Genomic DNA, 13,519 nt, shown 5'->3' on the forward strand with positions numbered 1-13,519 from the left:
CAGGAAACTCATCAAAACAAGCTTTCTGAATAGTCACTATCCTTAGAAACAGATTCACTCTGAGGCAGACTTTGAGTGACTTTGAATCCCTGGATTCTGATGTTAGATTCTTGCATTTTCCCTCAATACTTCCAACATTTCCACTGGAAATGCACTATAGTCACTATCCTTAGAAACAGATTCACTCTGAGGCATACTTTGAGTGACTTTGAATCCCTGGATTCTGATGTTAGATTCTTCCATTTTCCCTCAATACTTCCAACATTTCCACTGGAAATGCACTGTCTATAGTAATAGGGGGTTACTCAAATTTCTTCTATCCCGCACCAGCAAAACTGTCTACCAAAACAAAAACACAACAAAATCCAATTATTCGTCATAATAGAAGTCAATTCGACATGAAATATGCCATGTTTCCCTTCCACAGCCAAATACTGCACGCTCGATCAAAAAACCTAATGAGACTTTGACAAGTCTCTGGCACACTGCCTAGTCCAGACGTTTAACTTTTAACACTATGAACGCCCCCAATAATAGCATGAAAATCTCGTGTTCTACCTCAACTGAAATATTATTTCTCCCAACGCTTTGGCAGATTTCCATATCATTTTGAGATGCAGTTCGCAGTTTGTGCAGATCAGTATCTATTGCGTTTTTTGTTCCAATTAATTATTGGCCCGAACACACTTGATACATCCGCGAGCCATCGAGGGACACGCGATATCCGATCAGATCCCTTGCAGCCATCATGAAACGGTCGTTATTAGATGCACCAGGGTCCAATCATGTAATTAAGTTCCTCAGATCAGGTGTGCTTGTGTGATGGCATTGAGATATACGGGCCCCAATCAGCTCTAATTAATATCTCCAGGTTATTGAGAATAGAAGAGGACTAGGGCTTGTGTGATGGCATTGAGAGATACGGGCCCCAATCAGCTCTAATTAATATCTCCAGGTTATTGAGAATAGAAGAGGACTAGAAACTGATCCTGTGGTAACAGTAGACCATCAATAATATTCTTTGAAGAATCTCCGGTTGAATTCCCTCGATAGGAATAAATTTAAGTTTTGATCCGTGTACTCAAAATACTGTCGAGCTTGTCAGATTTTATAAAATAGGGGTCCCTAGCGTGTTAACGAAAATGGTTGAAGAAGTTGACTAGACAGAATATTTCACCCTAGGCTGCAAGTCCTACAAAGATGAAGTGAGTACCATTAAACCATTATAGGAAAAATTTGCGCTCATTCCTCTAACTAAAAAATCTAGTAGTATGATTGAAGGTATCACATAAGAACCTCTAAAATTCATAGATAACATTATACTACCTTATGAATATCTAATTTGCCTAGCATTTCATCACAAAACGAGCATATCGCTTGTAAGAATATCCGCATGAAGCTAATTGATCCACTGATCTAATTATTCATAAACACTACACCCAGGGTGTTCCTACCCAGGTGTCCAATAAACTCCGTGAGCTTCTTATGATCATTGCAAAATTAGCGAATCTCGCCAAGTCATGTTAGAGCGATACAAAGAAAGTGATTACTACCGCATGTCGATTTGGGATGTAGGTAATGAATTAGAAGATGATCGCTCCATATTGTTCATTAGATAACAAGTCTAGCTCATCTGATACTGGAAGTATTATGTTGGTAATCTGACATCAGATATACTAGCGAATGTGAGGCAAGAATAACTTATTAGGTGAGTAATCACTCGTAATGTTATGCATGATCGCTCCATATTGTTCATTAGATAACAAGTCTAGCTCATCTGATACTGGAGGTATTATGTTGGTAATCTGACAGATATACTAGCGAATGTGAGGCAAGAATAACTTATTAGGTGAGTAATCACTCGTAATGTTATGACAAGGCGGTAATGAACAAGGATTTCGTTACGAACATACACAATTTAATAAAGAAAACAAAATAGTCAAATAGTTGGATATTTTACATTTCAATTTTCTGGACAATGTGTTTGTAAATTCGAACATACACAATTTAATAAAGAAAACAAAATAGTCAAATAGTTGGATATTTTACATTTCAATTTTCTGGACAATGTGTTTGTAAATAGAAAACAAAATAGTCAAATAGTTGGATATTTTACATTTCAATTTTCTGGACAATGTGTTTGTAAATTGTAGACACAATTGTTTCACTCCCTGGCAGATTGTCAAATTTAGGATTTGATTTGATGTTGATCAGCCATGGTTTCAAGCTGGAGTCCAAAATGAAAGTTGCGCGAACAATTTCGAAAGATTTCTTCCGTGGCTGAAGGAGAGGTTGATTGTAGATGATGGTTTGAACAATGGACTTGAGCATTTGAGGACGGATGTAATTCTTCCAAAGACCTGTTTTATTGACGGATGTTAAGTATGCTTCAAATTCCGGTGGGGTTCTAACGTCTAGATCAGTATCTGTAAGATCAACAAGCAGTAAATTGCTTTGAATCTAGGGTGATAGAATGTCTGGCTGTGGGACTATAAACAGGGAGGAGAACAGCTAACCCTAACCAGCCTAGCTAGCAGCTCTTCAAAGGGTTTTCTCTGCTTTTAAAGAATAAGCACAAGTCCTCACGATGGTAGGGGTTCTAACGTCTAGATCAGTATCTGTAAGATCAACAAGCAGTAAATTGCTTTGAATGTAGGGTGATAGAATGTCTGGCTGTGGGACTATAAACAGGGAGAAGAACAGCTAACCCTAACCAGCCTAGCTAGCAGCTCTTCAAAGGGTTTTCTCTGCTTTTAAAGAATAAGCACAAGTCCTCACGATGGTAATGTAGGGTGATAGAATGTCTGGCTGTGGGACTAAACAGGGAGGAGAACAGCTAACCCTAACCAGCCTAGCTAGCTGGCAGCTCTTCAGAGGGTTTTCTCTGCTTTTAAAGAATAAGCACAAGTCCTCACGATGGTTGACTGTGGTTCAGGACGAGCCTATTAAACATGGCTAGAGACATGTAGGGTGATAGAATGTCTGGCTGCGGGACTATAAACAGGGAGAAGAACAGCTAACCCTAACCAGCCTAGCTAGCAGCTCTTCAAAGGGTTTTCTCTGCTTCAAAGGGTTTTCTCTGCTTATTCTCTTGTCAGTATTTACCAAGATCATAAATACATTTTCTCTCCGCACTTCTATTGATGATAAAATAACACAACTTGAACGGTCTGTATAGCAGATACAAAAAGATATCTCTCTTTAATCTGCCATCACCATTCGGCGAACGCTTAAGCCGCTACAACAACACAACAACAATGTAGGGTGAAAAAATTCCATTAGTATTTCAACTCAATTTCAATTCTACAACATTGTGTACTTAACTAATAAAACAATTTTAAAATCTTATTCTCTTGTCAGTATTTACCAAGATCATAAATACATTTTCTCTCCGCACTTCTATTGATGATAAAATAACACAACTTGAACGGTAGAACTTCCAGTGGTTCAAGATTGAGAATCAGGACGTACTTGTAGATTTTAAATTTCATACCATGAATGAGGAACTGATTTTCAATGGCTCTCTGAACAATGAAGTAATCACAGTGGTAAGGGTTCTCTCTTATTTCGTACAAGATGTTGCGTAACTTCTTGAAACATCGAATGCCATACTGTTTGTTGCTGTCAGTTTTTAGTATCCAGGTATCCAAAAATCCCTTGTCATTATGCTTGGTACTAACATGATAATCTGAAAACAATAAACAAAGTACATATTATCAAAACCAACAAAGAGAGTATCCAAAATAAAAGTTTGCAACTACTCCTTCAGAAATACATCTTTTCATAAAATTACCTACCTACCTGTTTTAGTTGACGCATTTTCAAGAAAATGATGTATATGTCCTGATTTCCTCAAATTCGCATCCCTCAATTCTTGAAGTTTTGATGTGACTTTTAGTAAAATTTTATGGTGAGATTGTTCATCATGAATTTTCTCAAAGCTTTGAATATCAAAATTGAATATGGTGTTCTTATGAAAATTGACGTATTTTAAAAGATTATCACAAGCCATCTTGAGGAATTCATTGCTAAAGTTTAAAACATCGCCAAAGTTTCTAATTATGAATGTTTTGGGTGAAACAGTTTCATTCAATACCCAATCTGTTACACAGAGCACCTTTCTCAATCCAACGCTATATTGATCCATTTGTCGTGGAAAACTGCTCACTACTGTAGCGTCATTGATTTCGGTCCAAAATTTTATAAAGGGACATGATTTCTTTATAAGTAGTAAATTGTCAACACTATTCATTTCCTTTGATTGTTTCCCATGATTTTTCTTTTTGTTCATATAGTAGCTCCGTTCTTTCCAGTTGTTTTCCTTTAACACTTTCTTTAATTTGAAATTGCAGTCTTCTACCATTGCAAAATACAAATTTTTAGAAGTCGCCATCATAATATTCATTTTTCGTTTTTTAATTGCAGGTTTTGGCAAAACTTTTCTTGCGATCAACTTCTTTTCAGCTTTCTGATTTATTACAGGCCTTACTGATGCATTTCTTTTTACTCTCTTTTGATTTGATAGTTCTGAAGTTTTACTTATTCTTCGTTTGATGTTAATTTTCTCTTTCACCAAAGGAGTTGATTTCTTTTCGAGTAGAATTCCTTTGGAAACTTGCTGCCCATCGTGGAGAGAAGTTAATGATATCATCTTTCTAATTGAAAATTGCAATAAAAAACTCTTCAATGTTAGGGACAAATTAATTTTCTAGATTTTTATACCTATCTTCCTCTATGAAATGCCTATTTGAAATAATTATGAATACTTTTCAAAAGTTAAAAAGATAATTATTATAAACCTGTTTAATTTCGTTTTTTCTACTACTAATTATAAATAATTTTCAAGCCAATTAAAGGTGATTGAATGAAATATCATTTAATTATGTAGGTATAGGTAAGTCTCACTGAGACAGTTTTGTCACCCTTCTATTTTCAAGGCTGCTGAAGGCACCATAAGGTCGCTAACAAAAGATAATTGAGAAAATAAACAATCCTATAGGTAAATAAACACTTGAACGTCATAATTTTTAATGATGGTGGATATTTGCTTTATTAAATGAAGGCCGTCGGTCGTACCAATTTGGATGGGGGCTCTTAAGTGCCCTAAACAAACCTGTCCTGGCGCCAGGATAGGTAAAAGAAATCTTTAGAAATCCTTTTCAGCATAACCACCTAATAAGTTTGTAGAGTAAACACAAACACAACATGAAGATCTATAAATGTATTTATTTATCTACTATTTCTATGTAGGTTTCAAACTTTGGCTTGTTGTTTCTTAAATATCTTCCAAAATTATAGTTAGTCCGGTCTACTCCTTAGCCATTCTTAATAGATTTTTAGCCCGTCCTTCCTTTATTATTACCTATGATAGTAATAAACAAGCTGGGCTAGACTACGGGCTAAAAAATTCCCGGAGGGACGGGCCCAGCTTGTTGAGAATCATGGGGATCTCATTGGGAAAATTAATATCATCAATGCACTCTAGAGCTTACTTTTCCAGTCATACAGTCTAGCTAGAGTGTAGGTACATTCTACGAACTTGAAGTTCCTCGTACAATCATGCATGCATATAAATGAAGATGGAGAGAAACATAATAATGAAACTGAAATTATAAGTTATGTGTCAGTAGCTAGAGAGGAGAGAGAGCCCCTTTGTGTTATTATTACTGAAAATAGCCAGGAGCAAGCAGCAAGCTAGCATCCAGATCTTCATCTTAAACATAACAATTCATTTCGTTCTTTCCAATACCGAGAAAGAAACTGGAATCCAACAAACAACTTTAAAGAACTCGTTATGATGCTTTTTTTATAGTCACTATCCTTAGAAACAGATTCACTCTGAGGCATACTTTGAGTGACTTTGAATCCCTGGATTCTGATGTTAGATTCTTGCATTTTCCCTCAATACTTCCAACATTTCCATTGAAAATGCACTGTCTATAGTAATAGGAGGTTACTGAAATTTCTTCTATCCCGCACCAGCAAAACTGTCTACCAAAACAAAAACACAACAAAATCCAATTATTCGTCATAATAGAAGTCAATTCGACATGAAATATGCCATGTTTCCCTTCCACAGCCAAATACTGCACGCTCGATCAAAAAACCTAATGAGACTTTGACAAGTCTCTGGCACACTGCCTAGTCCAGACGTTTTAACACTATGAACGCCCCCAATAATAGCATGAAAATCTCGTGTTCTACCTCAACTGAAATATTATTCCTCCCAACGCTTTGGCAGATTTCCATATCATTTTGAGATGCAGTTCGCAGTTGGTGCAGATCAGTATCTATTGCGTTTTTTGTTCCGATGTTCTCATAACTTTCTTGTTCTAATACTTCTTCGTCTTCTGTCATAAGTTCTTATTTTTACTTTTTTCATGTTTTCTTCTTCTTAATGTTCTCATAACTTTCTTGTTCTAATACTTCTTCGTCTTCTGTCATAAGTTCTTATTTTTACTTTTTTCATGTTTTTTCTTCTTCTTCTTCTTCTTCTTCTTCTTCTTCTTCTTCTTCTTCTTCTTCTTCTTCTTCCTCTTCTTCTTCTTCTTTTTCTTTCTTTCTACTTTTGTGCCTCATGCGTGAGTTATAAACTCTGTACCAATTACCGCATCCCCTCAGTTCCTAGGCTCCTCTATTTCTTTCATGTTGGTGATCTATGGTGAATAGCTTGAGGAAGCTTCTTCTTTTTCTTTTTCTTCTTCTTTTTCTTTCTTTCTACTTTTGTGCCTCATGCGTGAGTTATGAACTCTGTACCAATTACCGCATCCCCTCAGTTCCTAGGCTCCTCTATTGCTTTCATGTTGGTGATCTATGGTGAATAGCTTGGGGAAGAAAACAGATTAATACAAGGCTTTTTGTTGTAGAGTCAACGCCGGAGGGACATTGAAATTACCACCCAACCCATACCCTACCCAAGTAATGAGAAGTCAATCATTATTCAGGGTGTGCGCAAAGTTGGTTTAATACTCCAAATGGGTGTATTTCTTTGATAGAATCTACCTAATTTTGAGGTGAATTGTTGACGATAGCCAGATTTCCATCCTGTAGGTAGGTAAATCATGCACCTAAAACTTTGGAATTTTTCTGCCGTAATTCATTAGGACCTGTAGGTAAGGTAGGTTCTTATGTCAACAAAATACAAATAATTATGTACCTAGTACTACCTACCTACCTACATATGGCACTAAGTATCATGGAATATGTTACAAGTATTAAATACCTACTTATACTTAGTGTCATTATGCTAGCTAGCAATATTGACTATGTTTATTTACATATCCATGTATATCTACCGTTATCACTAACACCGTCTATAGCCAATGGCTAATTGGATTCAAGTTTAATTTGAAAATGCATCTGCAAGCCTACAGCAAACCTCCGTAATACGTATTACAGGGTGTTGTCTCCTTCTAAGCTTAGGTCAGACAAATCCAAAAGCTACTGATGATCAAAAGTTAACAGCTTGATCAAAAAAGCTAATTAATCCACTGATCTAATTATTCATAAACACTACACCCAGGGTGTTCCTACCCAGGTGTCCAATAAACTCCGTGAGTTTCTTATGATCATTGCAAAATTAGCGAATCTCGCCAAGTCATGTAGAGCGATACAAAGAAAGTGATTACTACCGCATGTCGATTTGGGATGTAAGGTAATGAATTAGAAGATGATCGCTCCATATTGTTCATTAGATAACAAGTCTAGCTCATCTGATACTGGAGGTATTATGTTGGTAATCTGACATCAGATATACTAGCGAATGTGAGGCAAGAATAACTTATTAGGTGAGTAATCACTCGTAATGTTATGTATTGGATTTTTCAAATTAAAAATTCCAAATCGGGTGTAATTTATCTTGATTTAAAATCATTTCGGATCAATTGGAACCTAAATCTGACGTCCTAATCGCTAATCTAAGAGGTTGGCCTGAAGCCCTGTGATTGAACGAAGAAGTACCATTATAGGAAAAATTTGCACTCATTCCTCTAAAAAATCTAGTAGTATGATTGAAGGTATCACATAAGAACCTCTAAAATTCATAGGCAACATTATACTACCTTATGAATATCTAATTTGCCTAGCATTTCATCACAAAACGAGCATATCGCTTGTAAGAATATCCGCATAAAGCTCGCCAAATTTTGGATTTGGTTTATCTAATCCACACGTAGCAAGGTATTTGGTAACATTTCCAAGACATAATTATATCTTATGTCAGTAGCAGATTAGATATCACATAATATTATAACTTGGTCATAATTCTTTTATCTTGTCTGACCACTTTATGTTCTCCATTCTCCTCCACAGCCACATCTCAAAACTCTCTACGTAGATAGGTACTTCTCTTCTTTCTTCCTCAGTGTCCCTGTTTCGGAACCATACAGAACCACACTCCAAATATAACATTTTGCAAACCTTTTCCTTAGCTTCAGGGGGATTCTTCTGGCTGTTAGTAGGTCTTTCACCTTGAGAAATGCTGTCTTCCCCATGCTTATCCTGCTTCTTATTTCTTGAGTGCAGCTTCCATTGGTGTAAATCATTCCTCCCAAGTACCTGAAATGTTCAACTTGGTCCAGCATTTTTCCTTCTAGTACGACAGTCATTCTTTCTTCTTCTTTTCCAATTTTCATCACTTTGGTCTTTCCCACATTTATCTTCATTCCAAATCTTTTTCCAGCTTCGTTGATCTTTTCTACCATATTCTGTAACTCTATTACTGATTCTGCTAGTACCGCTTGATCGTCTGCGTACTTTAGGTTTCTCATGTTTTCGTTTCCAATCTTTATTCCTTCTGTATTTCCCAACGCTTCTTCTAAAAGTTTCTCGGCGTACAAGTTGAACAGTGCAGGTGACAGTTGAACAGTGCAGTCGTTTCGAAGAACCAGCACCACATGGGGTAGATGTTTGAATATCAAAATTGAATATGGTGTTCTTATGGAAATTGACGTATTTTAAAAGATTATCACAAGCCATCTTGAGGAATTCATTGCTAAAGTTTAAAACATCGCCAAAGTTTCTAATTATGATGGGGTAGATCTCAGGCTATGTGCAAAATAAATAAGTTACTTTTTTGGCAACATGAAAAGCTCTCTCTAATAAACAAAGAAAAGGGGACAACATAGTTAGGTATGACACATATGAATAAGTGAACTAAGTAGGAAGCTGATATACCTAGATTGGCTCATTTCTAACAAGAAAGTATCAACAAAATTGAGGAAAGCTCTCCCAAATAAAAAGTATTGTGTGAAAAATCTGACGATTTTTGTCTCCATTTGAAGACATAGGTAATATCCAATAAGAAAGTATTGAATAATAAACACCTATTACAGGGTGTTGTCTCCTTCTAAGCTTAGGTCAGACAAATGCAAAAGCTACTGATGATCAAAAGTTAACAGCTTGATCAAAAAGTTCGACTTTAAAGCATTGGATTTTTCAAATTAAAAATTCCAAATCAGGTGTAATTTATCTTGATTTAAAATCGTTTCGGATCAATTGGAACCTAAATCTGACGTCCTAATCGCTAATCTAAGAGGTTTGCCTGAAGCCCTGTGATTGAACGAAGAATATCGATTTTACAGCATAATGATTTTTTAATAGGTTTCAAAATTTTCGAGTCATAATTCTCAAATCAGCTGGAAAGAAACAAGCCCAACTAAGGAACTGCTCAGAACCAAGCTACGGACCAAACCAGATTGAACTTATAAAAATATCCGACTGATTTCAAATTCGTTCCTCATCCCCGCTGACGAGTCTTCCGAAAAGTTGTCGCATAGTGACGATGATTGAGGGAAAGACTGTAAAGACACATCACAGTATTCTCGCCTCCTTTTCACTGGTTGTCTTGTAGGTGGTCGAACATTTGTGTCTTGGTCATTTGCATAGGAAAAAATCCTCCAATGTGGCAGCACTGTCTAGTAATATTTCTTGAAGTACCTCAAGATGAGATTCTGAAGCTGAACATTCGAGTACATGCTGAAAAGTTTGCAAATGTACCTATAAAACCTACGTATTCTGGTAAAACTTGGTCAAACGATAATTTCTTTGGCAATCGGACTAGGTATCAATATTGTTAGGTCACTTACTAAAAGAGGACTAAAAAGTAAAATCTAAAAGACTAAAAATAAACCAATAAATATGTTGGTCATAAACCGAAACAGATTAATGAATGATTCATTTGATAACTTCATACGAAAACAAGTAACAGGTGATTCGATCTTATCAAGATGATGAAGTTTCAAAGTTGGAACACGAATGGTTTTATGTCATCAAGATGAAATGATAGATGACAAGTCCAAAGTACGAACAAGAAAACGGAGTGCTTATCTCATTCATCAATGGTTACTTTTAGTTAGTATAATGATTGTTCTTTCATCGAAGTCTATTTAGAAATTTAGAAGTCATTTATTCTATTTAGAAGTCTATTTAGAAATTTAGAAATTTAAACGAAGTCTATTTAGAAATTTAGACCAACATATTTATTTAGAAGTATTTAGAAATTTAGAACTGTTTACAGAAGTTGACAGACAATGTCTGTCAACTTCTGTAAACAGTTTTTACCCCGAGTCAAAATATTTTCCTTAGGAACACAGAATCTAAAGAACACTATTCACATTTCGCGGAATCGAACTTATTATTCACACAAAGACAAAGTATTGGTATAAGTAGGGCCATCAGCTTTTATAAACGCCCTTGGTCACTGCGACCTGGTTAGATCTTTTGTAACATGGACAAACGTACCAATAGGTCCTAAAGGGAAATAGCCTTTTTTTGTCGTCGACCTTTCACCTTTGGTCGAAAACGAAAGAACAATGTTAAAAAACAAATATAGGTATGATACATATTGCTGCCATTTCGCGGAATCGAACTTGTTATTCACACAAAGGCAAAGTATTGGTATAAGTAGGGCCATCAGCTATGATAAACGCCCTTGGTCACTTCGACCTAGTTAGATCTTTTGTAACATGGACAAACGTACCAATAGGCCCTAAAGGGAAATAGCCTTTTTTTGTCGTCGACCTTTCACCTTTGGTCGAAAACGAAAGAACAATGTTAAAAAACAAATATAGGTATGTACCTGAAACATACAGAAAACAACAAATTGAAAATAAACCCCGAAAAGCTCTCACTTTGACCATCCCCTCCTCTCATGAACTTTCCATTAACCATAATTAATTATGAATGTACGGAATTTCTGTAAAAATACCTCACTAGTCGATGATACATACCCAGAGGGCGAAAAGGTGTGAAGGCCATTTTTATCATTTTATGTCATTTTTTTAGGAACATATTCCAGCTTGCAATCAGACTAACTCCCTATGGGTCGCGTATTGGAGTAAGTTATGTGTCAGAATTTCTGTAAAAATACCTCACTAGTCGAAGATACATACCCAGAGGGCGAAAAAGGTGTGAAGGCCATTTTTTTCATTTTATGTCATTTTTTTAGGAACATATTCCAGCTTGCAATCAGACTAACTCCCTATGGGTCGCGTATTGGAGTAAGTTATGTGTCATTAATTAATAATTGAGAGGCTGATCGGAAAAAGGGCGAAAGTCGAAAATTTGAGTTTTGTGAAAAAACGTGTTTTAGTTTGAAAAGACAATTCCTTAGCACAAGAGTTGCTTTACAAAAACTTGTGTAACTCTGTGAAAAAGGAGCTATCAACATGATTCTTTTTGTGTTCGACGCGACGCAGAACAATATTGAGGATCCAAAAATGCAATAAAGCCTGATTCACACTATAGTGCCAGTCAAGGTCCAGTCACGGTCCGGTAACGGTCCGATCAAAAGATTGAGTATTCACACTACGTGTAACTCTGTGAACAAGCAGGGTCCGTCCCTCCGGGAATTTTTTAGTCCGTAGTGATTAGAGAAAATCAGTACCTATGTACCTACCTAATTTGTTTATTCAGTTTATTATTATTCTTGATTTGATTTTTTGATTTTACTTTTATGTAATGATTTAAAATCAAAACTAGAGCCCGTTCTCCCTTGAGAGGTACTAATTTTCTTTAACCACGATCGAGTAAACTACGGGCTAAAAAATTCCCGGAGGGACGGGCCCAGCTTGTTTTAATTTATTTTAATTATTTTTTCGGTTTAATTTGAAATGTTGTATATACTTGGTAGAAGAAGACATGCAGTAAGTCAAAATTAAAAACTCGAGAAGGGTAGAAACATATTAATAGGCTTTACTTGGTTTTATTTTCTAATTAAAAAAATAATTGTTCTGTCCATTGTTTTCCTTGAGTAAGAAAAACTATTACCTGCGCTCCCGCCCACCTACCAACTAATTATCAAACTTATAGCCACCAGCCAAACAGGTGGATCTGGTTCAGTAGTCAAGTAGTCTCGGGAAGAACTCGAACCCTACCCATTGCCCATTGCCCAATTTTTTTTTTATGATACCACACGCTAATGGGTTATTAGACGTAATGCCACAAGTTCATTGGACAGTGCTATCGCCGGCTTCTAAAAGGAGAACTGAACGTTTGTATATCAAGTCTGATGTCTTATCAATGTCAATGGAGGAGGTTCCGCTATGATACCACACGCTGATGGGTTATTAGACGTAATGCCACAAGTTCATTGGGCAGTGCTATCGCCGGCTTCTAAAAGGAGAACTGAACGTTTGTATATCAAGTCTGATGTCTTATCAATGTCAATGGAGGAGGTTCCGCTTTTATAATTGCAGGATTTGGGAGAGTTTCAACTTCAGTAGGGACTTCAACAGGGACTGTCTTGTAGGTCCTGGCTTCCCGACACAATCTCAATCGCTTACGGGTCAACAATTCCTGTATTTCCAGCTGAGCTTGCAACGCCTCAACTAGCGGCATGCAGTTCAACTGAACAGCCACGCCTTGCCCGAAGATTTCAAATTGGTCAACAATTCCTGTATTTCCAGCTGAGCTTGCAACGCCTCAACTAGCGGCATGGAGTTCAACTGAACAGCCACGCCTTGGCCGAAGATTTCAAATTCGTTCCTCATCCCCGCTGACGAGTCTTCGGAAAAGTTGTCGAGTAGTGACGATGATTGAGGGAAAGACACATCACAGTATTCTCGCCTCCTTTTCACTGGTTGTCTTGTAGGTGGTCGAACATTTGTGTCTTGGTCATTTGCATAGGAAACATCGAGGTCGTCGTCTTCGTGATGAATTTCGTTGAATTCAGGTGGAATCTGGAGGAGAGAAAACGAACGGGTCTTCATAAATAGAATACGAAGAGGAAAAATAAACAACTAAAATTCTAAAAAGTAGGTAACTAAACAGTTATAGGAATAGATCAGTTGCGCTTACTTGTGTGATGTTTCAAAGTCATAGAGCAGGAAAAGTGAAGACCAACGGACTTTTTCTTTTTCTTCTACGACTTCTAGATAACGAGATAAATCGATTTAAATAATACCGGTAAATCGTAAAGTTTGACGTCACGGCATAGGACCAACGGATTTTTACTTTCCTTATCCTATAGGAAGGAAAGTATTGTAATCGGGTCAAATTTTCGATGGTCAGATTTTAGTGC

At 36.6% G+C, this 13,519-nt stretch overlaps 1 protein-coding gene across 1 annotated transcript; it reads right to left on the minus strand.

Annotated features, from left to right (window-relative positions):
- Positions 1–2,109: 2,109 nt before the first annotated feature.
- On the minus strand, positions 2,110–10,594 carry LOC103512341 (tubulin monoglycylase TTLL3-like). The gene is made up of 3 exons (XM_026825843.1): positions 10,561–10,594; positions 3,368–3,688; positions 2,110–2,426 (listed from the first exon to the last, which is right to left on the minus strand). The coding sequence occupies exons 2-3, from the start codon at positions 3,489–3,491 to the stop codon at positions 2,113–2,115; spliced, it is 438 nt and encodes a 145-aa protein (XP_026681644.1). The 5' UTR covers positions 3,492–3,688; positions 10,561–10,594; the 3' UTR covers positions 2,110–2,112.
- Between the last annotated feature and the right edge of the window lie 2,925 nt (positions 10,595–13,519).

The sequence above is a fragment of the Diaphorina citri genome, unplaced genomic scaffold (assembly GCF_000475195.1).
Source record: "Diaphorina citri unplaced genomic scaffold, Diaci psyllid genome assembly version 1.1 scaffold826, whole genome shotgun sequence".
Taxonomy (NCBI): Eukaryota; Metazoa; Arthropoda; class Insecta; order Hemiptera; family Psyllidae; genus Diaphorina; species Diaphorina citri.